Source organism: Seriola lalandi, unplaced genomic scaffold, assembly GCF_002814215.2.
Source record: "Seriola lalandi dorsalis isolate HSWRI2012SDOR001 ecotype SW California unplaced genomic scaffold, Sedor1 jcf7180002054570, whole genome shotgun sequence".
Classification (NCBI taxonomy): Eukaryota; Metazoa; Chordata; class Actinopteri; order Carangiformes; family Carangidae; genus Seriola; species Seriola lalandi.
Window position 1 is genome coordinate 4,349,512 of NW_019525123.1, and position 27,242 is coordinate 4,376,753.

Here is a 27,242-nt window from a genome sequence, read left to right on the forward strand (position 1 = left end):
GGAGAGGAGGTGAAAAAGGGAAAGGAGAGGAGAGGAGAGAGGCAGAAACAGAGGGTTGTTGGAAAAAGAGGAGCGTGTCTCCATATGGATGGATAAATATTGGCCACATGCCCAGGATTAAAAAGGAACAATGTTCAACAGAGAGATGGATTGAAGAGAGAAAAGAGAAAAATATTGACAAAAGTTTTGCAGATACTTTGACATTGTATTAATGACTGCAGAGAAGAAAATCAGAAAATATAAAATACATAGAATTATCAACTGTCAACTACTTTGTCATTGTAAATGTACTGACAATGCAAAGTTATTCTTTAGAGTATCAAATCTATATATATATCTTTTTTCAAATCATAGGCAAATAAACAAAAAAGTGGCTACAGTTAACAGAAATGCTTCACTACAACTTTGCCTTAGTTCTATTCAAACATGAAGTGCAGTAAGCTCCTAAAAAAGCTTTAACTTTAACTTTGACTTTAACAGCACTCTACACAACACTAAGGGTTTGCAAACATTGTCATTGGGTGACAAAGCTAACAGTGTTAGCTAACAGTGTTAGCTGCACCCAATGACTCATCAGCCTGTTATTTCCAAACAATGAAAAATGGAAACTTTGCTTGTGAGCCTGTTTGCAAGTAGCTAGCAGACAATTGCAGAACCTTCTTTTTCTGTACAATCTGCCTGGTGAGCAATAAGGACAAAAAATACATAAAATAAAAAAACAAACTATTTTTCATTTGAGTGAGATGGAAATTACATCGGGATTTGCTCAGGGATATGAGAAACCTGCAGGGGCACAGTAGCTGTCACCTTCCTTCCCCATCGTGTTGGTAGTGTTGGATCAGTGATATATCAAGGTGTTAATGTGTGTCTGGGAGCCTCATTTCTCTGGCTGTAAAAAAGCTGAGACAGATGATGTGTGTGTGTCTGTGTATGTGTTTGTGTATGTGTGTGTGTATGTGTGTGTTGCATCTGTCATTAGAACCCTGTGTGTACACAGAAACACACATGTACAACCACGCAAAAACACCATAAATGCATTCTTCAAGGAATATGCAATAAATCACAGAGCCTTGAGATCAATACATGGCCATGTGATTGACTAGGGCTTTAACACAAGTCAATGAACCTCCTACTAAAATAGAATAAGCCTTTAAAAATAATGTCTGGATGGGAAAATGTACACAAACTACAACACACACCCATTCATCTCATCTACACGTAACAGGGAACACATATAAACACACATATTTACACATGACATAAGCCCCTGCACTAAATTGATGAAGGAATAGAGGATGTTTGAATGTGTGTATGCTGAGGTTGAGTCTCTCATTGTTATGTGATCAACAAACTTGCTCTTTAGCGCTGTCTTGAGTGGTGGCATTTACTTGACCTTCACACACACACACACACACACACACACACACAGTATATGAAGCAGATTTTCCAAAGCTCTTATTCAAATTCTTTGCACCAACTCTGGTAAACTCCATTAGTTGGAGGCACAAGGAACCTTTTGGATGATGTAACCATATTAGCATATTTTGATTTCCTAACTCTAAAATCAGGTTAGCAAAAATCCTTAACCAGACAGACAGTGAAAAATTCAAGATTCAGACTCTGCCATGCAATGCTCATGAGGCTAAAGGCTGTGTGAGCTCTTCTGCTGATGCCCCAAATTTGACAAAGATCCAAAGAATTGGGCAGGAAAAGAGAAACAGTGAGCGAGCCTGGGAAACAGAGAGAAACAGCTGAGGGATGAGAGATGGGGCTGCAGTTTAGAGAAGAGCCAAACCAAAGGGAAGAGGGAGGAAAAAAGAGGCGATGAAGGGGGAGACAGTAGAGCCACACAAAAGAGGGTATAGATGGGTAATGAAGCAGAGTTACTCTCATGAGAAGCAAATCCCAGTCTTTCCTTCTACTCTTTAAATGGTGTCTGTGGTGTGTCTGTCTTTCTGAACGTCTCATTAGTAGCTGAAGCTTCAGGCTACTAGTGCACAATATCAGTGTGCGCTTACTGAGAGGCTTGGCACCCAAATAGGATGAACCTTACTGCAAAGGAGGCGGTGGGAGAACAGTGAATGGAAGAGAGACAGAAAACCCAAAAAATGGCCTGTCAAATTATTTTTATAGCCTGGGCTGAGACCACTGAATGGGTATGTCCTTGGGAAGAGGCTGAAAAAGGAAGGTAAAAGGAAAGGTAGCACAAGTAAAGAAAGATGTTAAGGAACATGAAGAAAGTGAAATCCCCAAAAGGTGTCATGCCAAATTACTGTTTTAGCCTGTGCTTTTGTTTATACATTTTGTTACTCTGTATTCAGCTTCCCCATGCCTCTTTATGCTTTGCATTTTCTCCTTCTCTCAATCTTTCTGTCTGCTCTCCCTATCTGCTTCCCCTGCCTTAAGTACATAAGTGTTCCTGAATTTATCATTTGTTATGGTAATGGTGGGCTCTGACTGATGACTTGACCTTTGGGGCCATCATTGCCTGGCAAAAATCCACATGTTGATTCCTGTTTATGCAGGTATATGTGTCATTGTGTATGAATTGTGTGTGTATTCTTGTATTCCTGTCCTTGTGAAAACCAGGTTTAAGACTTTCGGAGACATTTTGACCGCTAATTAAGCAGTTTAAGAAGTTAAGACTTCAATTTAAGATTATAATTAGATTTAAATTTAAAGTGAAGCATGTAATTGAAAGTTAAGGTTTAGGTTCAGGGTTACAGAATAAACACGGAAATGAAAGGTCCTCACAAGTATAGTTAGACAAACTTATGTATAGATGTGTGTGAGAGGGTGTGTGTTTGATAAAGTACAGCACATGACAAACTCACTGTGTCACGGAATATTAAACAAATCACGAAATGTGCCATGTGTGCACAAACGCACACAAACGCACACAAACGCACACACACACGCACTCCACTAACACCTCTCTCACCTAACGCACTGGTGGTGTGAAATTGTTGTTTGAGAGGAAATAAAAGGGCAGGTGTGTCTTTGTATTCCCTTGCTTCGGCGTAGAGTAAACAAATCACGGCTGTGCTCCTGCTGGCAGATTAGCGATGGGAAGGGAAACTCTATTAGTCATTTGACACAGTGATACCTCTGCAATTAGCCAGCCAGTTGAGGGGCCGACTAGCTTACAGTGGGGCTGACTTTTTTTTCTTTGCGCTGCTGAGACAAGGGAGCCCCAGCTGAATGTGCAAGAGATGGAGGAAAACAGGGAGGGAGAGAGAGAGTGGGGTGGAAAAAAATTAGAGGGGGATCAAACAATCCTCTGAGCATACCATGTCCATCCCCCCTTCTCATTCTTTCATCTCTGCCTCCATTTCTTTCAATCCCACTCTGTCTCTGTCACTCTCTTTTTTTCCATCACTCCCTTGCCCTTTCTCCTCTTTCTTTTCTTCTTTCCATCTTCCTCTAGATCTGTCCCTCTTCGTCCATGCCTCCATCCGTCATTTCTTCTCACCCATCTCTTTTGAAATCATAGCTTTGCACCCCCTCTCTTGCTGTAGTTCACTCGCTCTCATTTTTTTGTCTGTCATCCTTCCTCCATCATCCATTCATTTCATGTTTTTCTCTCCCTTTCTTCCCCTAACACCCTTTTCTCTCCCCCTCTCCCTCTATTGTGGTTGTAGTAGACTATGTGATCAGAGCTGAGGACATGTCCTTTCTCCCGACACGCTTCAGTGCTCAGAACGATTACACAAAACCCCTCAGTACAGTCTCTATCTCTCACACATGCACACACTCACACAGACATGCACAAGCACACAAACATGGATTTCTAAATATGCAAGTGATAGACATGGACTAGACATGTATGCCTGTAACACATCTTTTTCTCATGCTTTAAGGTCAACAGCATGCACACACAACCTTGCCTACAGCGGCCATGAATGAAGAATGCATTCACAAACACAGAGACCCACAACACACACACACGGTTTGGATGTGGAGGAGAGTAAGGATTAGTTTCTCCCTCTGTTTATCCCTGGGAGAGCCTGCTGGCCAACGCACAGCTCTTGATGTTCCTGAGCTGGAAGCTCTTGAGAACACCACACACACACACACACACACACACACACACACACACACACACACACACACACACAAATGCTCTTTTTTGCACTTTCAGTATCAAGTCTACAACATTTTACAGTGTGGGAGCTGTAGGACACTTGTATCAAGGTGCCATGTCTTTCTCCAAGAATGCTACTTAGTCAGAGCTGAGGCTCCAGGCCAATGGCTACTGCTAAATGTTCATGTTGTGGAAGGACAATAGTGAAAGTCATAAAATAGATGAATTTCTTGTCTTTCCAAGTGAAGGGTGCTCCATTTACACAAGGCATACGGCCACTGCATGGGACACACTCATGTGTGTTAAACCAAGACTGGTTTAAAACCTAGTATATGGCTGGAGCAAGTATGGTGCAAAATTAAGGATGTATAGTTGAAAACTATCTCCTACTCTCAGTGCTCACATATACCCTCATATAGCTGATCTCATTTACAAGTTTTTCTGTTTATATTGTCAGAGTGGAACATTTTTGAAATAGGGACTGAAATGTAGGCCATTCAGACTACATCTTAACATCCATGCTGCTGCTCTACACTGCTAAAATCCTGATTTTATAATGGCAGTGTTGTCTGACAAACTCACCAAACACATAAATTAAACACAAAGACTGATGTGTGATTTCACGTATATGTACTTGTAAATCAATGAGATTTGAAGTGACAGAATATCTTTCTTATTTTGTCTCTCACACAGCGCACAGCCTCCACCTGGGTAAGACAGTTCTTCTCTGCCTCTCAGCCACTCTCTCTAACTCTCTTAGTAGCCAAGGATTGTCCAACTTAATGCATTTTGTGCTAGATTTGGTGCTTTTTTTTTTTTTTTAGAATAAATGAGAAATCTAGTGACAAATGCACAAAATTGGCAACACTGCAGGCTGTAAACGCCCCCTTATAGAAATTCTTTGCACCAATTCATCTTGAAAGAGGTACGACCAGCGCAGTCACATGGCATTTGGCTGACCAATGGTGGAACTATGATCAGTCAATTCTATCACTCAGTCAGTCAGTCAGTCACGGACTGTTGCCAATGCAGCCTGTTGCAGTGAGTTATTTTATCCTTGTGAAGCACTTTGTAATCTATTATTTTGATAAGTACTATATAAATAGTCATTATTATTATTATTATTATTAATAATTTCTTTTGCAAATTGGCTCTTGTTTCTTTCACACCTTGTCTCAGTGCCATCTTATGTCTAATGTAGCACTTTGAATTACTTTGTTGTGATAGATGTATACAGAATAGAGAGAACTAGGACTCTATTGAAAAGTACATTCTAGTGTTCTTAATATTGTCAAATATCTGAGAATGACAGGACAAACAAGACAGTACCGATCATTTGCATCATGTTGCTATTTACGGCTCATCGTAACTACACAACAGTGGCTCAGTTGTTAGCACTGAGACCTCACAGCAAGGTTTCAAATCTGACAGCTAGAACCTTTCTGCATTGATTTTGCATTTCCCTTGTGTTCATATTTGTTTCCTCCAGGGGCTCCTTTTTCTATGCAGGTTAGCTGCATTGGACACTGTTTATCACAAAGTCGAAAAGTGAATTTCCTTTCCCGTGTGTACTCTGCCTCTCACCCACTGTGTGCTGAAATAAGCTCCAGCACCCCATGACCTTGAATAAGATAAATGGATCAGAAAATGGTTTTATATCATACTTAACTTGATCATGACTTACTGGTATATATACTGATAGTGGTATACATACATATGTTTGAGTTTAATTCAGTCTCATTGATGCAGGGACAGTGAAATAGATTAGTGAGAAAAGAAGAAGAAGCTAAAATGTTCTTTTCAAACCTTTCTCAGAGGGATTATTGATACAAATGAAACCATTGTGAGGCCTGGCTTTTTACATTTATTTACAGTATGCCAATATGCAGAAAAAGCACCAACACAGAGGTAATAAACAATAAACTGTGAATCAATTAATGAATAAACTAGATTTAAATCCTCACGGTTGTATACCTCCGCAAACCAGTCAAGTCGTAGTTTACATCCAGGCACAGAAGATCTGTACAATCATCACAGTTTCAAGGTGGGCACCCAAGATTAGTGTCACCTGTTCAGTGTCTGACCAAATATGAAATATGGTCACAATCTCCCCTATAAAGTGTTTTTGCAGTACATTATGATGTCACAGTGAAGTTGAAAATCATCATTTTATCCTATCAGACATTTGTGTGAAACGTTGTTGTAATCAGTATGAATTCTTGAGTTATTGTCGAAAATGTGTTTGATGAGGTCACATTAACTTTTGACCTTTGACCATCAAATTCTAATTAGTTCATCCTTGAGTCATAGTGGACGTTTGAGCCAAATTTGATGATATTCCGTGTAGGTGTTCCTGAGATATCTCATTCACAAGAAAAGGGATGAACAGACGGAACCAAATCTGAGAACATACTTATTGTCACCAGCACAGAAACATAAACACATTTTAAACAGCAGACATGAACATTTCTTTTCATTTGATGAGGGTAGTCAATGCTGTTGTTGTGCTGACTTCTGTGTGGTCTCTGAGGACAAAAACAAATGAAAGTTTCCTTCTACGGTTATGAATTTATTATTGCTGATAAAGCAGAGAATATGCTAATCATGTAAACTGAGATAACACGGGGCACAAGTCGGATATGCGTTTTTTTGTGTTATTACACCACATTTGTATGAACAGTATTTGTGGCCAATACCGTGCGTATGCCTATGAATACAAACCTTCTGATAAGGTTTATGGTGTATGTTTGTGAGAGGGTGTTTTGAGAAACTAACATCAACTTCACATAAAACTCATATTTAGGAACTGCCATATGTTTTCACAAGGGAAAGAATTTGTGCTGATCTATAGAGTAAGTCAGCTTTGAGCTGGTAATTAAAGCTTTCTGAGGCTTCAGCAAAAACTCCCTGTAAATACTGTACAGCTTTAAGCCACGATATAGACCACATGGTTTCAACTAAATTGTTGTCCACTAAATTGAATAGTGCTATGGGTCATAGTTGCATTTCATGTCACAGTTCAGTTCATCTGTTCGAAAACAGATTACTGCAGAGAAATTTCATCTGAAAATGCAAAAAAATAAATCAGTTTATGCTCCCCTTTTCTCCCATCTTTCCTTACTAGATTTTGGTTTCCTTCCTCAATTAAACTTGGAGTAAACATTGTCTCTAAATTAAGAGCTAGCAGCTGAGTGATAGTCATAAAGTGGACATTTAATGAGCATAAATTTTTTCATGGTGGAATAAACAACACCTTATAATTAAGTTCAAATTCATTCTTCATTCTGTTTTTACTGGTGTTCAAAAGACAGCAAGTTCATTAAAAGACCAGCAGGATCAGAGGCCAAGCTGAAATTGATCCTGGCCAAACAAACCTAATCTAACCTTGCAACAGAGGGAGCCTGGTGAGTGACACACTAAAGTGACTGGGGAGATGCTTAAGCCAAAAGGTCTAACAATGCTGCGGTGCTTTAGAATCCTGCACTGAGGTTTTACCAGGCTCTAATTGAAACAGAAGTGGTGATTCAGGTCTCTTGAGACCAGACAATTTCAAATGTTCACACATACCAGGTGACAGTCTATCAGGCCGGAAACAATCAACCAATGCTGGTGTTACTGTTATGATTTGTAATTAGTAAATAATAGTTAATGTGCCTCTATATACTGGTTGGAAAATGTAATCACAAAATCAAAATGTTTCATTCAAGTATTTTGTCATTCAAATCCTTATTTATTTACTTATTCACATTTATTTACTGGTGATATATCTACATACAAATCACAGTTTACTGCACCTCCAATCCTACTCTACCAGGTGCAGCCATAAATATAGAGTTTTAAATCTCTGAGCAAATGTTTGTGAGGCTTATGCAGCTAACACCTCCTTCCTCTATATCCAGAAAATATGAAACCACGACAAATCAAAGCTGTTAACTACTAATTAAGAAATTAAAAGAAGTACCACCTGCCTTGTTTGTTAGATTTATCTGTAAATTATCAAATCTTAGAGGCAAAAGTAAAATTATCTTTGTATGCAAATGAATTTACACAACATCAGATTACAAAATAACTTATTTGTTGGAATGATAATTTTTACTTTCTTTGGATTAGAGCCATAGAGTGGTATCATAATATATACTGTATATTTTATGACAGTAAATCTAAGCATACAGTATGCTGTGGCATGTAGCTAAAGGCTGTAGAAGAGCGTATGCACATATGTGGGTATATATACAAAAAGCTACAAATAATATCTACATGTTTAATGTCCAATTTTTAAATCTATACCAATATAACTGCATAAAATACACACACATACACACACACACACACACACACACACACACACACACACACACACACAAACACACACACTCACACACAGCCCAAGTGACTATGCTTAGTATTATAAACCTCATTTGGTCACTGGAGGACATGTGCAAGATGAAAGTGAGCTTTTCCTTTCTCCTTTTTCTTTTCAAAGATATGTCACTTTCTCTATTTAAGAGGTGCCCTGAACTTTTCCTGCCTTCTGGTTAGAAGACGCAGATCAACTGCACTCTCTCTCTCCAGTCCTCTTCATCTTTACCCAGTCCTCCTTCCTCCATTGGGCTTGTTTTCACTCTCTCATCACTCTCTCCCAATACACTTTCTGTTCTGTCCCCCTCATTAGGATATCAGATCTCATTACAGAGGGTGCACAACAGATTTAAAGGAGAAAGCAGATTGGCTTAATGGTTTGATGCAAAGCCTTCCTCATATTCCTTTCTCTCCTTTCTACTGTGCATGTGTGTGCATATTCACACTAGTGAAAGGGAGCTGTGCTGTAGAGCTGCAACTTCAAGCAAAAATAATCCCACTTTAGTTTCGAGAAACATCATAATGCACACACACACACACACACACACAATCACACACTGTTGCGCTTATGTAACGGAGTTGATCCCTTGTCCTGGGAACTGCATGAATAATTGCAGAAAGCTAATGAGGAAGTGTGTGTATAAAGGTGTGTTTGAATTTTCTGTGATTCTTACAACACCATAGCCTTACTGCATTTATCAAAAAACTGAGAGGAAAAAAAAAAACACCATGTGATCAAAAACATCATTATTCATTTAAAAAAAGAGGAGTCAGATAACAGAACAATGCAATTGAGACTGTGGCAGAAGCTGCACTGCAACTGCCCAAAAGTAAACCAAGAACTTACACAGACATAAAATGAAAAACCAGCAATTGGACACATTACATTTCACTTACATAAATTAGATAAACATTTACATAACAATTACATAAATTAAGTGTGCATTTGGCTTCTGTGTGAAAATGCACCCTGAAAAAACTCCTAATAACATACTTGTACTTGTACTGAGTGTGTCTGACTGTGTGAGTTTGATGTATATCATGTACAAAGCTTAAAATAACCAAGATGACTCTCTTAGCGGATGTGGATGTAGGAAACCACTGTCTGGTAAATGGACTTGCACTTATATAGCACTTTTCTAGTCTTACTGACCAAGGTGACTCAAGGTGCTTTACCCATACACTCACACATTCATACATCGCACCCATATGCACATTCATGCACTGATGGAACAGCCACCAGGGTCAATGTGGGGTTCAGTATCTTGCCTAAGGACACTTCATGTTTTCACCATGGCTCAGTGATTGCTGATTCCTGAAGAAATAGTGTCTGTCTCCCCCAAAGATACTGCAGGGAGCAATGTTAAACTACATAATACCCCTTATCAGCAGCAGTAGCTCAACCTGGTTACTAGATGCACTTGACAAATAGCCATGGCAGTGGATCTACCCATTCTCACTGTCACCACCTGAGCTACATGCAGGTGTGATGTTAAGCTATTAAAGAGAAAAAGTGCCACATCCATTTAGAGTCACTGTTATTCCCAGTGGTCACAGTTATTAATACAAGCTAAGATAGCTTTCATGACATGAAGACGGAAGGTACAAAGTAAGAACAAAGCCAGGAGGGGAGGAAATAAAGAAGAGAACAAGGAGGGAAGGTCAGAGGAAAAGGAGATCGAGGAAGAAAAGGGGAGGGCATGAAAGAAGGTGAGGGAAAAGTAAAAGATTTCACTGACATGTACTGTCTACTGAATTAGTAGAGACTATGATCACATAAGGGGAACATTAAAGAAAGATAGTCATATATATATATATATATATATATATATAACAGGGGAAAGAAAATAACAAGAAGCAGAATGAGAAATAAATAATAAAGAGAATGGAAAGAACAAGAATGATGTCAAAAACAGCGAGATTGTAAAAAAAAGTAAGGGAACCACAGTGACAAAGTGTAGGCCGATTTCAAAAACACACAGTGTCATTTTGGAAAAACAAACAAATGTGTAAACCACATCCTGAGGCTTTTTTCTTGCTACAATTCTTCTTTGTACTAGAATGCCTTCATGCTCTGGAGACGCTGTGACCATGCAGGAATTATCGCTTGAAATAGGCCACATTAACCTGCAGTCCTCTGGGGCGCTGGCCTGGTTTAATCCAAGAATGAAGCACTGCGTGTCACTGCCTACACACACGCATAGTGTAAAAACTCCCACATACTGACTCATGTTTGTGGTGTGCATGAATGCAGATGGATGAATGGATGGATGGATTAATGGATGGATAGATAGATAGATAGATAGATAGATAGATAGATAGATAGATAGATAGATAGATAGATAGATAGATAGATAGATAGTCATGTCACATGATGGAAATACTGTTAATCTAACACTCTAACAATGAATGTTGAAATGAACTGAGCAGTGAAGAGTAGGAAACAATGGAACCTGAGCAGACAGACAGGTTATCCAATTGACAGTGTTATAAACTAGACGCGACTGATGTGTATATCTCGTCAAGTATGTTGTCAAACTGCTGTCCACTGTGCTGCAAGAAAATGTCAACAGACTTAAGACTACCAGTTTGTTTTTTTATTGGTGTTCTGACTAGATGGCGGAAGTTGAGAGTCACACTGAGCAGACACAAATTACAAGTTCTTCAAGGAGTCTTAACTAAGAGCACCACTGTTAAAACATAAACCGAGTGTAGGTGAATATGTACCAGGTAGATGATTGAGCTGAAGAAAATGTAGCATGATCTGCTCCATTTGGTTGTAAACCAGACGTGTTGCATCTACAAATCTGCCAAATTAATGGAATATAGTCTTGACCCCATGTGTCTGCTTTACATGTTTCCGCCTCATGTCCTGTTTGCTCCCTGTCCCCATTTCTCTCCACTTGACTATCTGCCCTAAAATAGGTCAGGAAATAGTCACTATAAAAACCAATGAAAGTGCAGTTCTAGTCACTTAAATTGCTTTTGTTGTATCATGCAGGCACTTCTTCATAGTTAAGTGTCCAGTTAAGTAATGCAATGGCCCATACACTCAATGAATACTAGGCATGAATTACACTGACACTGTGGACCGTATAATGACCAACTGACTACAACTTGGCAAATTTTGTTGCAATATCTTCCTTTTCTTTCCACCGAATGACTTATAGCATTAATTACATTGATCCATGCCAGCTTAATGAACCAATAATGTGAGCCTGCCATTGCCAAGAAAAGGCACTATGATATAATTAATGACTTATCGCTCACTATGTCAGCATAGCCCTTATCAGTTCATTATGTGCTATCACTCCGTGCAGTTTGACTCCTTATTGCACAGCTTCCTAGTCACTGCACATGCTATTCACATGGCTTTTAAAACATGCTGCACCAAGGCCAGGCCTTAATTCAACGGCCCAGTGACTTCAAGGTGCTGTTCATTTTTGATGTGTTGATTTACCACTGTAGTTATATGGACCAAGCACAGTCCACAGGGTAAAAGTGTGTACGTGGTGAAAAAGGCTCATACTGATATACTCTGGTGGAGGATTTAGTTCAAACAACATGAGACAATCTATTAAAATATTGTATCATAGCAGAAGCGTATTGTAAACCTCAAGTGTTGCAATTAAATGTACACGGTCTAATCCACAGTCTATTGATTTTTGTAGCTGCAGTACAAATTTCCTTTGTGAGTTTTCCTATACCCATCTATTGAAACTACAAATACAAGGCACAGTAAATTATAGATAACAGTGGATCCTCTCTGTACACTTCTGAAGCACACTTCTTTAATTACTTCCTGCTCGAAAAGACAATCCTATCACTATATACACTGTTCAGAATTTCACCGACAGCAATCAAAGAAATATCTCACAATCATAAAAGCAAAACCCAATGACCCTTTAACACTGAAATGTGCTTCAAAAGCTATGCTCCGCGCTTAAAGGCAATTCTCACTCCTTTCAAGTGAGTCAAACTGATCAACTCAAATGCTGGTCTAGTGCGGCATATTTACTGCTATGATTCTGACCCAAATGCTAATGATAGCTATTAAGGCTAGGCTGGTTAATGACATCGAGGGAGCTGTGAATGTGGCGTGACCGACTTGGGTGTTTTCATGATACGGTAATGGGATTAACATGGCGTACCTAAACCCACATTGAGATAAGCTCAATGAGGCCCTATTAAAAACACATTGCTGGCAACAATGGAGTTATGGGGTGAGCGGGTGAGACTGAGTGTGTCTGACTGTGTGAGTTTGATGGAAAATGTGTCCAACTGTGATTCATTCCCAATTGGAAAAAATATGAAGCACACAAAATGTGTACTTCTATGGAACAAATGTGTCGATGTGTTATATATTTTCATTTGTCCCTGAGTTGGATGTAATTGTTGGAAATTTGCAGGCCTGACTACATAGCACAAAGAAGGAGCCTTAACCATGAAAAGGGCTGTAACATCATCTCTCCTAATGAGTGATGTTGCATCTATATATCATGCATACCTGACACTAGGTAAATGAGTTTAACATGAGGTGAACACACACTGTGTGACTGAAAAAGTGATTTAAACTGATTTAAATTAAGCTCCTAATACAAGTTTGTTCCGGCTCTAAGTATGCACAAAGGCTGATCTAGTCCATAATCTCTGCAGGGTCTGTGAGGAAGGGGGTCTTTTTTCACAGTTGATGTAAAGTGCTAAAGTATTCAAAAACACTGTTAAGTCCCAAGATACGTATAAGGTTTAAAACTACTGAAAAATAAAAAAAATAATTAAGGACACTCATTTCATTAGAGTTAAAACATAGTCCAATGCAAAACACCAACAACTCTTCCACCCTAAACAACCATATAGGTTGTATTTTTCAACCCTCTGATATGACCAATAGGAGTATGTCCTGAATTAATGACCCTGAGGCAGCATGCATACCAGACCTTGGTTGCCATGTTACCATAATAAACACGCAAGTGTACCGGGAGTGGCGTATTCAACGTTGCCCTGGTTACTATAATAACGGTCATGGCTTTGTTAGGTTTAGGCACATAAACTACTTGGTTAGGTTTAGGAAAAGATCATGTCATGATTTGGGTTAAAATAAGTACATCGGACGATCTTTGTTGTCATGGTTTAAATATTAACCATGAACAGTCATGGATAATAGAAACAATATAAACTAAAGGTTTCACACGGGAATCGAACAGTGATCTCCTGTGTCTTATTCCTGTGTTTTGTTGACCCATTTATCCAGCCCAACCTCCTCCTTACACGGACTATGTCACTCTTTATACTATATACACAGCACTTTTCCCTTTGCTCCTGCCATAATTACTACGACCACTAGATTTCATCTCACAACAAAACGTAACTATGGGTCGTAATAAGCTGATGCACAAAACAACCTGTGGGCTCCTTTTTCACAGGAGGACAGTGCATAAAACCACAAAAATGATAAAATGAAACTGCATAGCTGTAACTGATTTTACAAATGCAGCAAGGCCTTACCGGTGTTGTTGCGATAGGGGCCTGTGTCTGGCCCCTGGCTCTGGCTGAGGCTCCTCATGGGGCCCTTGTTGTGGTAGACACGTTCTTCATAGATGGGATCTATGTGGTGCTCTGGGGACCCCAAGGGCCGAAGGGCCTCCTGACTGTGCTGACTACTGTAGGAGCCACGAGAGCCTGGAGAAAAGAGAGAGGAAGAAAAAATATGTAAGGAAGACAGAGAGGACAGAGAGGCCAATACGAGATGAAGTAAAGCAGGTTAGCAAGGGAGGTACAGAGGGATTGATCAGATGGATTTTAAGTAGGAATGAAATAAAGAAAGGAAAGGAGAGAGGGAGAGACGATATATACAAGAAGAAGATATACAATTTCAGGTGGAATGGGAAGGTGGTGATAAGATCCACACAGGCGAGGTTAAAAGAAGAAATATGTGAAAGCAAGAGAGGATAAAGAAATTAATAAGGAATAATGAATGTGACATGGCTACTCAAGAAAGACAAGACAAAAGAATAGGAGCTGTTGTGGAGATAAAGGGTGAAAGACTATAACAGAGATGATGAAAACAGAACTCACTCAAAAAAAGCAGGCCTATGTGATTCCTTTGTTTGTAGACCTGTCCATTTCCACCCTGCACATTGTTTTCAATGTGTGTTACAGAGTGCCAAGTTACAGACAGTACATAATTTTTATAGCAAACTGATAAAGGTGATGTGATATTGAGATGTGTGTTGTGTGTGTGTGTGTTTGTATGAGTGTTAGAGGAAAGGGCGAGTTAGAGATCCACCAAATCAGACCTAGAGAAAATAAAAATGACAGAAAATAAAGAGAGGCATGCATAGTGACACATGAGATAGGAAGAAGCAGACAGAGATCCAGAGAGCCTGAGAAAAAAAAAGAGCAAGAAATCCTCTGTATTTCATTTTTTTTAATCTCTGCAGAACACATTGCTGGTCGTCAGCTATAAAATAATGAGATGCAGTGTCCCCCCTCTTGCTCTGTGTTTGGCAGGAATCCCACAGACACAGGGCAAGGAAGTCACTGACAGGAGGCATTTGTTCATTACATAGCAGAACAAATGTAAGGCAGGGGCCTCCATCTGAAAACACAGAGAGCAAAATTAAAATTAGGAAAGAGGAGAAAAGGAGGAGACCAGGGGAGTATGAAGGCAAGTCAGCAGGGCTTTGATGACATGACAGAAGATAAAGTGAAAGGACGTGCACATACTCATATATGCAGACTTACAAAGCTATGAGTGATGGAGAGAAAGAGAGACGGTCCAGTGGAGCTAATGTCGTATCATATCGCATTAGTTGTGTGCCAAGGATTTGCCAGCGAATGAAAAGGGGAAAAGTCTAGCGCTCAGACCCAGATTCAAACCTCGGTGTGTACCCACCATCAACCTAACGCAGTTGAAGGCCCTCCGGCTTTCAGATCATATCAGAAATCAATGCATGTGCGGCACTCAGCCATCCCTGTTGGATCAAGTACATAGTAGCTTGTAGCCATGTAGTAGTGGTTTTTGTTGCTGGTTAGTACCAGTGTCTATTTCATATCTTAACTGTCCAACAAAGCAGAAAAGCCAAAGAGAGCATTTTAAAGATGAATCAGAGTCAACATTCAAGCAGAAATACATAGTAGGACTCTGTTAATCCTTAAACTTATTTATTGAATAGTCTTAAAGGTAAGATGGTACAGACAGCCTGGGAGTCTGCCTGCACTTCTTGTTCTATGTGATGAAGCATCTGTCTGCCTCATCATGTCAGTCTTTAGTATGACTGTGGATAAGAGGCTATTACACTCCATGAAACTGTCTCCTCCTTAAAACAGCATGGTTAACTGACTGGCCTGTTTACCTCCCTCACTAACAAAAATGTTGTCTGCATCCAGTTACACTCTGCTATCCAGCAGCAGGCAGAGAGAGAGAGCACTAGCAGAAAGACAAGAGAGGGAATCAGAATAAGAGAGTGAGAAAAAATAGATAAAAGATATTGAGAGAAATTGAGAAAGTGACAGAAATGGAGGGTTGAGGCAGCTTAAAGTTCGGACATTACAGCACCCACTGAGCTCAGCTGAAATGAGGTGAATTTAGAGACAGTTAGACACTCGAAAAAAGAAGCAAGAAAGAGACAGCAATGGTCGGAATATGCATGAAGGACTGCTAATTAGAGTCATGGACACACCCATTAACAGCATGACTCATCCCAACTCACTCTCTTCCTCCCATGCCTTTTGTCTTTGAAGTCTTGGTGAGTTGGTTTTATTTCTTTATTCATTTATTTTTTGACTCAAAGGGGCCCACTCGTGGAAATACTGACCTCTTTCTTTCAAAGGGAGAGGCAGAATGACGAGAATGACGCAGAAAGGAAAAAGAGAAAGATGCTGTCCAATGTTGTTCCATTCAATGAAATATTTAAAGAGGATAACAAAGAGTAACAAAAAAAACTAAAAAACTAAAAAACAAAACAAGAACTCTGGTCCCTTGATGCCTCACAGTCCTGTGTGTGTAGTTAAAAAAAAAGAAAGAAAAATAAATATTTCTTACACGTATAGTAAAAAAAAAAGTGAAAAACAGCCAACAGCCATTTCTATTCTTTGCTCTCTCATATATAAACATTCACCTACTGTAATTTTACCAGGATAGAATGAGGTTTTTATCTGCCGGGTTCAGACTGAATATCAAAATAATCGGACCAGTCAAATAAAAAATAGAAAAAGACAATATATGTAAATATCCAAGAGATTGCTGCTGTGCCTGAGGCACCAATGTAAACCCCCAATTAATGCCATTGCCAATGTCTACATATCAGTATCACTATGGTAATATTTCTACACACTGGACTGCATCACCCAGGCCCTTCATGTAGAGAGAGGGGATGTCTTTTTTTAGCTGATTTCAGTTTTTTATGCAGCTTAACTGAGTAGGTGCTGTAGAACTGCTAAGTACCTCTTCAAACAGGCTACTCACATAAACTCTATGGTGCTTTTTCCAGGAGGATGGCACCTGCTGGGAAAAAGCAAACCTGTAACTAGAAGTATCTATAAATAATTCTATGTTGGTCATTTTGGAAACATGGTGAAAACCAGAAATTACAGTGAAGTATTTGAAGGCAAATTTCTTACATTTCCAGTTACCTTCCAATAGTGCTAATATAATCAAGTCTATGCTCATGAAAGCAAATTCTGATAATTATATTAGCCAGGTCTGCTAATTATAGTGACAGTCTGAGATTGCATTTCCATCGGGACTCATTCATGCCCAGTCCTTCTTTTCTTCCTCATTTAAAGTCTTCAGGAGAGATGAAACCTCAAGCATTTTTCCAAGAGTGCTTCATGCCCTCAGGATAAAGCGTGAAGGTCACATTATTCATCCATATATATCCAAGTTTAAAGGACTAATCAATTAGACTTAACCCAGAGCTTCAAAACACTGCTGTCTGTAATCAATATTAATCTTGTCAAATATTTCACTTGTGTTGCTGAAAAATAAGAGATCATTCAACATATGCCAAAGAGCACCACAACAAAGCCATTAATTTGCCTTTTACCAGGGCTCCGTCTAGGTCTGTCCATTCACTGGCACACAAAAATGGTGGATAGATACAAATAGCTCACCCATTGTCCATATACACATTTTAGTGAATTAAATAATTGAAGAAGTAGGAATAAAGATCTTCAATTATTTTCTATATGCTTAAAAGCCCTGAAAAAACAACTTCACAAATAAGTGCAAGAAAAGAAATTTCAGCGTGCAGTTAACTGATGCTACATCTCATGCTATAAAGCACAGGACAGGAAAGAATGCAGCTGTCTAAAACTACTTTTAGTCTGAATAACACTTGAAACAGTGGGCTATCTACAGTATTTAATTCAAACATGCACAAACAGCCAACCTCAAAGAAAATTTTTCACTAACTTACTATGGACTATAAACAGTTGGCAAAACACATTTTCATTTTGGTTTTGACATTCAGCCAACTCAATTTTGTAGAGTCAAGAGAAAAAGCCATTAACTAGTCAATGTAACTGCAGGAGCAAACAGAAGTCTCTGTTAACTTAAGTGCTGCCTCGACCAGTGTCATTCTGATACATTCAGCTCCCAGTCACATGAAATAGATCTTCAGAATCGTTTTAATCTTCTTAAAGCAGGTTATTGTCTGGTAGTCACAGCAGACCTGTTCATAAACAGCTCATAATTCAGAAATGTAACTTGTGCATTCATGTTGAAGTTCTTCTTTAGAGAGAGCAGCCATAAAGATGTTCTGAAGAAGAAGTATGTACAACAGCTATGATATACAACAGACAACCCTAGGACACCAATCACAACACACTGACTGGCTAATTCAATAGACTTAAATGCAACACCTGATATTTCTTGGAATTGCAGTGAGATGCAATGTAATGTAACATGGGCCTATATAGCACAAATGCTCCATTCACAATAAATGCTAGATCAACAACAGACACAAACACTCAAAGACATCCTGATATTGTGGGATGTTTCCTCACAGTCATTTACTATTCACGGCGCAGGTGGTTGTTGGTGGAGTTAAACATTTGTTTGGGTTTATGTTTATGTGCATGTAAAACTGCATGAGTGTATGAACCCCCACCTGCCAGACTGCCAGGTCTCTGCAGTGTTGCGGTAGCGTAAAGCTCATGGGAGATCTTGTACTGGTCAGAAGCGTGGTGAGATGCCAGCCTTTTGGGAGACAGAGTGGCATAGCTCCCTATGCCCGAACTCATCTGAAAAGACAAGAGGTTTCTTTTTCTCTTCTTTGAAATATTATAAATAATCTCGGGGAACAGATGATACCTATACACTGGTGCAATTGCTTCATGTTAGTTTACAATGCTTTGGCAGCAAAACATATAATAGCTGATATGGCCGAAAGGTTTTGATTGGTGTGGTTCAGATAACAGAAGTTTCCAAATTTGCGTTCGTGTCTATATCCATAGTACCAGTATAGTATTATATTTTAATATTATATGTCAATATTAAATAAAATGGTATGTCTTTACAACACTGTTAAAGAAATACTAATACTGGGCATTAGCACTGTAAATATTGGAATTTGAATTATAATCTTTGTACTATTACACTGCACATAATACTGTTAAATCACATCCTACATCTTCAGAACTGTCAGTAGAATAACTTGCTCTATAATGAAAAAATGTGTAGAAAACCATTTGACAAATGTGTACTGGATAAAATAAATATGTTCTGATTTAAATAATTATCAAACCAGGCAAGGATGATATTTAACAAAGTCACAATTTACTTGACTGAAAAAGGGAGGAGGTTATGTGTGCCTTCAGTTGAACTTTGACACCTTCTCATAAACATGTAAATTAAATGTATTTGTATCCACATTTGTCATCCTCATTTTTGTACTGATTTCACCCAGACTTTGAGGAGTAGATTTTATAATTGCGCTGAATGTAGTTCTGTTACAGTTGCCTTGGTTTCATTCATTACACTGGTTTGTAACAAATCACATTTCTCAAGCAATTTGAATGCCTGCTTCACGTACAAAATATTCAAATTTAATATTCTGTAATCAACACAAAATAGATCTCAACTCTAAAGCTGCCAACTTTCTAAGACTGTAACATCCTGTACCTGGTGAAGAGGGGATGATGATGAGCTGGCCCCTCCCCCTGCTGCTGTAGAGTTGGGTGGAGATGCCACCCTCAGGGGTGACCCGCCTCCTCCTGCTGTTGTCACAGCAACCGTGGTGCTGGAAGACAAATGGGAAGAGTAACATATTTTGTCTGCGAAATAGTGACTTTAAATGATTAATTCTGTTTTAGATTTAAAAACAGTCATATGATTCCTCTACCATTTGTGAAATATGTGTGTAATTTATATACACTGTATGCCAGCATAGAATGGAGGACAATGAACCTCAAAGGCAATTTTCCTTTTTCATTCTATTCTTTTGTGGCCTATTTACATTTTTTCTCAAGCAATCTTTAGAACCTATGAATGAGAAATTCTTGTTAAATACAGTAATTCTTTCAAATGACACCCCCTTTATCCACCTTCAGACTCTATTATACATTAGTATCAACAGAAATACAACAAAATCAATATCAATGTCAAAGCCACTGTGGCTCTATACCTGTATGACTTGGCCAGTCGATTAGCAGGGGACTGTTTGGGAGAGGAGGAGGAGGAAGGCAACCGTTGAGTGGTAGAGTACCCTGGTGTGTCAGAAGCTGATCCCAGGCGTTGGAGCTTACTAGGGGAGCTGGACCCTGAGCCTCCTCCTCCTCCAGAAAGAGGGGAACTGACACGCTGGGCAGGCAAGGTGGAACTAGAGTAGTATATACCTAGAGAACAAGGGAATGTACATAAAAATCTATGAACATGGGATGCAGAGGAATGAGTGACAGTTTGGTGAGGCTGATGGTAATGATTTGGAGGACAGATACAGGCAGGTCATGGAGCAAAACCTGATTTTTTACTTTGGGTTGATGACAGGGAAAAGAAAATATGTAAAGAGCTACAGGTTTGAATCAGGGCAGGATTACAAAAGCATAAAACTGGCTCAACAATGAAGCCAAAATGCAAGGTTTGAATAAAAGTTAATTTAAATGCACTACCTGCTTATTGTGTTTTTCAAACCTTAGCCATGTCGCCATTTATCAATATTAAAATTTGGGAGAGCCTGAAATGAAGTGGTAAATAACTGGGAGTACCAAAATGACCTGGTTTAATGGGGAGATTTTTCTTTTATTATTTTGCATATATAATTTACTGTATATCATTTTATTGTACCAAAGTAAAAATATATGCTGTATGGGGAAAGTCTTGCATACAACAGAACATATTGATAATTCAATGAAAAATGCATTTTCTAAATAAAATGCTGGATAAAGAAATGTATAACACAACATATCCAGTATGATACATGTATGGCTTAAATTCTTGACCCCAAAGCAAACCGCCTGCAGAGACTGGAGTTAATATAGCTTGTTTTTAAATAATGGAGGAATAATACTAACATGTAAGAAAATTATTCACACTGCAGGCTCTGAAAACATTCTACGACTAGGAACATTTTTATTCCAATTCTCATACATGTCTATCAGTGTCTCCAAATGTCATCTTTGTGTATCCACAGAACTTCACGCTATGTCAGATTAATTTATTCTAAAGAAAATGCATCTCCATGAAGAGAGACAGAGAAGAGTGGGGGAGAGCAGGAGAGGTGAGTTCTTACCTGACCCTGCCCCAGTTTGTGATTGTTGTTGCTGGGCTGCACGACTAGATGTCACCTGAGGGGGTATAGGGGAACACAGAGCAAGTGAGGGAAGATGACGTGCCATGACAGGAGAGAGGGATGGTAGGGGAGGGAAAGGGAGATAGAGAGTTAAGAAAAATGGGATAAAAGAGAATAGAGAGTAGTGGCCATCAAAAACTTTTATGCACAATGAGTTCAGTCAAGCCTTTGAGGATCCCAAATGAACCTAGAGCAGCTAATGAAGTCCCCACAGAAAACAGAGGGGTGATTCAAACAGACTCATAGAAGCAGACCATGAAGTCCAAAGAGCTCAGCTGACTGAAATAATTTCTAATAAAGCCTTGTTGTACCGCCCACTCAAAATCAATGAAAGGATTACACAATCCATAGTATATTCATGTCTTAATCTCTATCATCTGTCCTCACATAAACCCCAATATTCACAATTATCTAAAATAACTCAATCTGTCATTTAAATCATCTGTTAAATTGCTCATATTGATTGTGTATGGTAAAATAGTCTATGAATATATGATGTACATCAGCAGTCTACTCTGAGACAAATTTAAACAAGGACAGTGGGAAGAAATTTTCACTTGCAGCTGTAAAAACAAAATTCCTTTCAGACAATAAAAGTAATGTGCCAGTCTGTGAGGCAGAGTTTGAGAAGCTTCCTTTTTTTTTTTTTTTATACCTTACATCACATGCTGGTCTATACTAATATATTCTCCTTAGTCTCTAGACACAGTAGGGAGAGCATATGCCAGTGCTCCACTGGGCCTCATATACATAGCCGTATGTTGATGTTTAAAGCTGTAAAGGTGATTCAAATATGTGATTACTAGACTGACATGGCTGCAGTTGTGCAAGGTGTACATTATGCAAGCACACAGTCACTGAGTCACCTTAGAGAACAATCATTACTGCATATACAGCAGTTACACTCAAACCTTCTGTTTCTCAGCATTAAACAAGTTATTCTCATATACAATTTAAAATTTTCTACAATACTTTAATGTCTATCTCCACATGCAGCCATGTTTGTAGCCATTCTGAATAGTCGGCTATTCATCTGTCTTAATTTGTATCTTGTAAACCTTATATTATGGCAGAAACAAGCTGTCTATTCACACATGTCTATTCACTTATGCATACACACACTTAGAAATACATAATGACAACATATATGTTATCATCCAATAACCAGTGCCTCACAACATGCAAACACACACCCACACACACACATAAACAATCTGGAGTTATGTCCAAAGGCTATGTTTGCGCACAGCGGTTTCCAGGTGTGAATATTTGCAGCTATATAATTGTACAGAAATACATTTGGTGAAAAAAAGCATGCCTGCTCAGCAAACCTTTCCTAGATAAATATAGCAACACACACAGGCACACAGTCTCCCATTATGTTCTCAATGGCAGTCTCTGGTTATATTTTCCTGCTTTTGCAGTGAGCCAAAGCATGTCTGCTAAAGACAACAGGCCTTTGATTCTAGCACTGCTTTGTTTGCACAGGGGTCATGGAAACTGTTATCTTTGTCTGAGTGGATTAGCAGTCTCTTTCTAAAAAAAAATCTGACACACAGTTTATGGAGGCAAACAAGCAGAAGAATGGAAAATCTGTAAAATGAGAGGCAGGCATGTAATGCAATATAGAGGATATAGTAAGCTATTGTGCTTCCACATATTTTCTACCATGTTTTTGACACACATTCTGACACCATGTGTATGTCTATACGTTGCTGTGAATAAGTGGAAGTGCTTGTGAATTCACTCTGTAATTGAGCAGTTTCAGACTGCAATAATTAATTCATCTGTATTCATAGCTTCACCATAATATCCAAGATAATGTATCCTGTCATGGTTTGCTATGGCAGACAGACAGTTAGTTTTGTTTGGACTTTTCACACTTCCTGTTTTATTTTGTAATTGGTTTCCTTGTGTGTCAGTGTTTTTGTTTCCTGTCTTGGTCCTGTTTCTGTGTGGTGATTGTCTGCCCCGCCCTAATGTGTTTCACCTGTGTTCAATCACCCTTGCCTCCCTTGTCTATATAGTCTTTGTGCTCCCCTTTGTCTGGGTCGGTTCGTCTGTAGTCTCTCTGTTGATCTCTGGGTTTGTCCTTAGTCTGTTCATGTTGCCTGTTGTCATCCCCTGTGGTTCCCTGTGCTTGTTTTGTAAGTTCTTTTGGTTATTAAACATTCTGCACCGTCTCCTCTGTGTTGGCTGCATTCTGGCTCCTACTTACCACAAACCATGACAGTATCCTAGCCTTTCATTCCCATGGATTTCTGCACTTAGTTTCATTTTTATTTAAATCCTTCATGTGTTTGAGGTGTTAAAAGAGCTTCTTTAATTTTTTTTTTCTGCTACCAAATGTGGTTTGTTGAGTTTACAAGACAAGATAATACACCCTCTGAGCACCACTAAGTCTTAAGGGCAGATTGGAGGCTGCAGTGAGTCACTATTGGAAATGATGAGACAGGCCAGGGATAGCAGGTTAGTATGCTAACTTCAGTAGAAGAAAATGCCAGAGACAAAAGTTAACGTTGGCATTGCTTTCCACCTCTGGAGACAGCTGTTGACTAGTAAAAGAATGAAGTTTGATGCTGAACTCACAATGTTTCTTCTAGACTACTAAGTAAACAGCTGTTAATGCAAAAGCTGGCTGGCTGGCTCTATACATTGCGACTTGATCTGTTTGAGTGCACATAATTAAAGGGTTTTTAGAGAGTGGCTTATCAAAACTTTTTATAAAAAGAGAGAGATTCTTAATGGGAGTGTGTGATCCACTATCTTAAACGGTGTGCACCATAACAAAAATCTATAGTCCTCAGTAGTTGTTCTGGAGCCAAGTGAGAGATCTAAGGCTGATGAGAAGTCACAAAACTGAGTTTAAGAGCCTTTGTTAATTGTTTATATCACTTTACTGTGTTTAACACTGCAGATGTGCTACAGTCATCAAGATGCAAAGTCAGACAAAAATTCACTTCAGACTTCAGACTGATGAAGAGTTGAGTGGTTGAATTAATAGATGAATGGATAGATAAATAGATTGATAGACGGATAGTTTATTCATCGAGTTAATAAATTATGAAAAGTATGATAAATTGTTGGCTGAGTTAACTAATAGACACAAAGCCTGACACACTATGTGAGGGACAGCACTTTCTTGATTGCACATTTCACAGTTCTGCTTCTTTTCTCCTCCAGTAAAATATTGGGATGTTTGAGGTGCCATGTATCTATGCATTATTAAAGCAGGGCCTCTCAGGGTTATAAATACCCTACAGAGGAGCAGCAACATGCTAGACCTTTCATTTTCTCTCTCACTCTCCCTGAAACAGTCACTTGTGAGAACTTTAAAAAAATGCACTCACATGTACACACATGGTCAAAGGAGTGCATATATAAAACACCTCCATGTGCATATGCACTCGCCTACACCCAGATGCTCAAGTCTGCAACCACATAAACAAAAACATGCATGTACTGCACATGCATGCAAGCTGCATCTGCCTATCGAGCAGCACTGGCATGCGTAAAGCTATTCATGGGCAACGAGCCCTGCTGACAACACTGGCCCCATTACACTGACAAGCCAAAAACATCAGAGAGGAGAATACACACACACACACACACACACACACACACACACACACACTCATGCTCACATAGACAGAGATGGAAGCAAAGAGGGAAGGGAAGGAAGAGGGGAGGAGGGAAAAGAGGACAGGAACACTGCGATACAAGAACAAGAAATATCACAGCATTCTGACTACAGAAAGAATAAGAACTAATTTTGCCTCATCTGTCCATCCATCTAAGTCTGTCTGTCAGTTTTTGTATCTTTATGACTTTGCCTCCCATATTTGTTATCTAATAAGTGAAGGATTGAAACTAGCTTTCTCTGAAACCAGCTCTGAAATGAGCTTTGGTGTGACTGGAGAGGGGAAAATTAATAAAATAAAATAAAAGGTGTTTACAAAGACAGATATCAGCTCCTTCACCTTTCTCCTTCATGTGCAAAGAAACACACATATACACATAGACTTGCACACACACCTCTGCACACAACAAATAAAAAAAACTAACACAACACAAAACAAACACCCCTTCACTTCAGAGTTGGAAACCCTCACTGAAAAAAAATGTGCAGGTATTTGCAAAGATAAAAAAACATATCCAAAAAAAATGAAAAATGATTGAACTTATAATTATTGTTTTAAGATAGAGATCCTCTTTTGATTAAATTCCATCTATCACCACTGCAGCTGCTCACTGATTTAGCAGTGTGGGTGTCTGTTTGAAAGTATGTATGTGTGTGTATGCGCATGTATGGGTGTGTGTATAAACAGTATATGTATTACCATTTATGTGTTAGGGACATGAAAAACTGATAATAATTGGCTCCTGTAGGCTAGAAAGTAATTTTCTCTCACACTAATTAATATTCAACTTGTCTCTAGCTTTATTTCCCAGTCTTTAAAAACAAGATATTCACTGAGATATCGCTGTGTGCATTAATAGTCTCCTCATTTTGGTCTTTGGAAATCTGATTACTCTTCTCCTACTGAACAGCTTTTAGGAATTTGTCAAACCCTGTCTCTCACCTCCTCCAAAATACAGACAATTTTTGTTACACTATGGATTACTTGAGAAGCCAGTTGTAGTGCTGGACTTAAAGCACTTGAGTAAAGCCAATGAAATGGGATTCTGTATGCATATGTACTTCTACGCTGATCGGCAGACCCAGCTGTGATGTCGAGCAAATCCACATTCGGTGAGAGCAATGCGAGTCAGAGTTACATGTCGGTGAAGAAGCACTATGCTAGTCAGTGCATGAAAAAGAAGGGTAAAGGAAAAAGAAGGGTGATGTTCGTTTCGTTTGTGATGGAAAAATCAGAGCAGGAAGGAATCTGAAAGCAAGTATATGCAGTATATCTAAACACTATGCTGGTCCTCAAAGGTCTGCATGCCTTCAATGAGCAAAAAGTACAATGCAGTTTTACTTAAACTGTGGAGAACTCACTTCAGGTGAGTTACCTTCACAGTCAAAAGCCTCTGATGTGAATTATTAAAATTCTCTGGTGTGTTTCTAAGAAAAGACACAAAAGTTTATGCGAACGGCCGGTATTAGAATTTTTGTCCGACCATCCTTTTCATCATCATCATCATCATCCGCACTAATCCTCATTATCATTTGTGTACAGCGATATTTCCTACCTGGTTGTAGCTGTGAACAGCTCCTCCAACCTGCCCACTGCGCTGAGGAGTTGCTGCGGAGATGCTGTCACTAAGGGCGAGGGTCTGGTTGCTATGGTAGCTGGCAGAGTACTGGAGCGAAGCCTCCGGGGTGGAGTTGAGCTGCAAGGAACTCTGGGAAAGAAGAGCCGGTCCTACCGATAGAGACAGGAGTTGTGTATGGTCGGGTGGGAGGTGGGGGTTGCGTTTAGTATGTGTGTGTGAAGAGAGAGAGAGAGTGAGGAGAGAGAGATTAAGAGTGAGAAGGAGAGGGGGCATGAAGGGGAGAGATTGAGAGGCGAAGAGTGAAATGGGGATGAGAGAGAGAGCAGCAATTTAGAGCAGATAGTGCAGCAGTGCAGCACTCCGTGAGTTGGAGATGGCATACATAATTTATTAGCAGAGGGAAAGAGAAACAGAGGAACAGAGAGAATGGGAGGAGGAGGAGGAGCAGGGAGATGGAGAGGATGGGAGAAGGAGGGCTGAAAATAAGAAAGTACACCTAACAACTTGAAACTTTACCTCCCCTAACATGTTAATTTTTAGCTTGTACTATCGGCTCAAACAAAACTTCACTTGACCCCTTGTGTGAGATATAAGGAATTAAGTTCTTCTGGAAAGAAACACACACTGTACACTGTACACTTTAACAGCCTCAGCACCACTAAAGTGTTAATGTAGAGAAGGCAAATCTGCTTTAGTCAGTGATGAGTATGGCTGTAATAACACACACCACACACACAAATGCACACACATAACATAATAACAATCTCAACCCCCCAGTTTAAGGGCTG

At 39.2% G+C, this 27,242-nt stretch overlaps 1 protein-coding gene across 1 annotated transcript in view; it reads right to left on the reverse strand.

Moving 5' to 3' along the window:
• Nucleotides 1-27,242, reverse strand: part of ctnnd2a (catenin (cadherin-associated protein), delta 2a) — a 280,447-nt gene that overhangs the window by 117,762 nt on the left and 135,443 nt on the right. Inside the window, exons 6-11 of the mRNA XM_087176831.1 lie at nt 26,431-26,603; nt 21,175-21,229; nt 20,071-20,281; nt 19,569-19,686; nt 18,556-18,688; nt 13,949-14,122 (exon numbers count right to left, since the gene is read on the reverse strand). Coding sequence (XP_087032957.1) covers nt 13,949-14,122; nt 18,556-18,688; nt 19,569-19,686; nt 20,071-20,281; nt 21,175-21,229; nt 26,431-26,603 — 864 coding nt within the window. The remainder of the gene's footprint in view (nt 1-13,948; nt 14,123-18,555; nt 18,689-19,568; nt 19,687-20,070; nt 20,282-21,174; nt 21,230-26,430; nt 26,604-27,242) is intronic.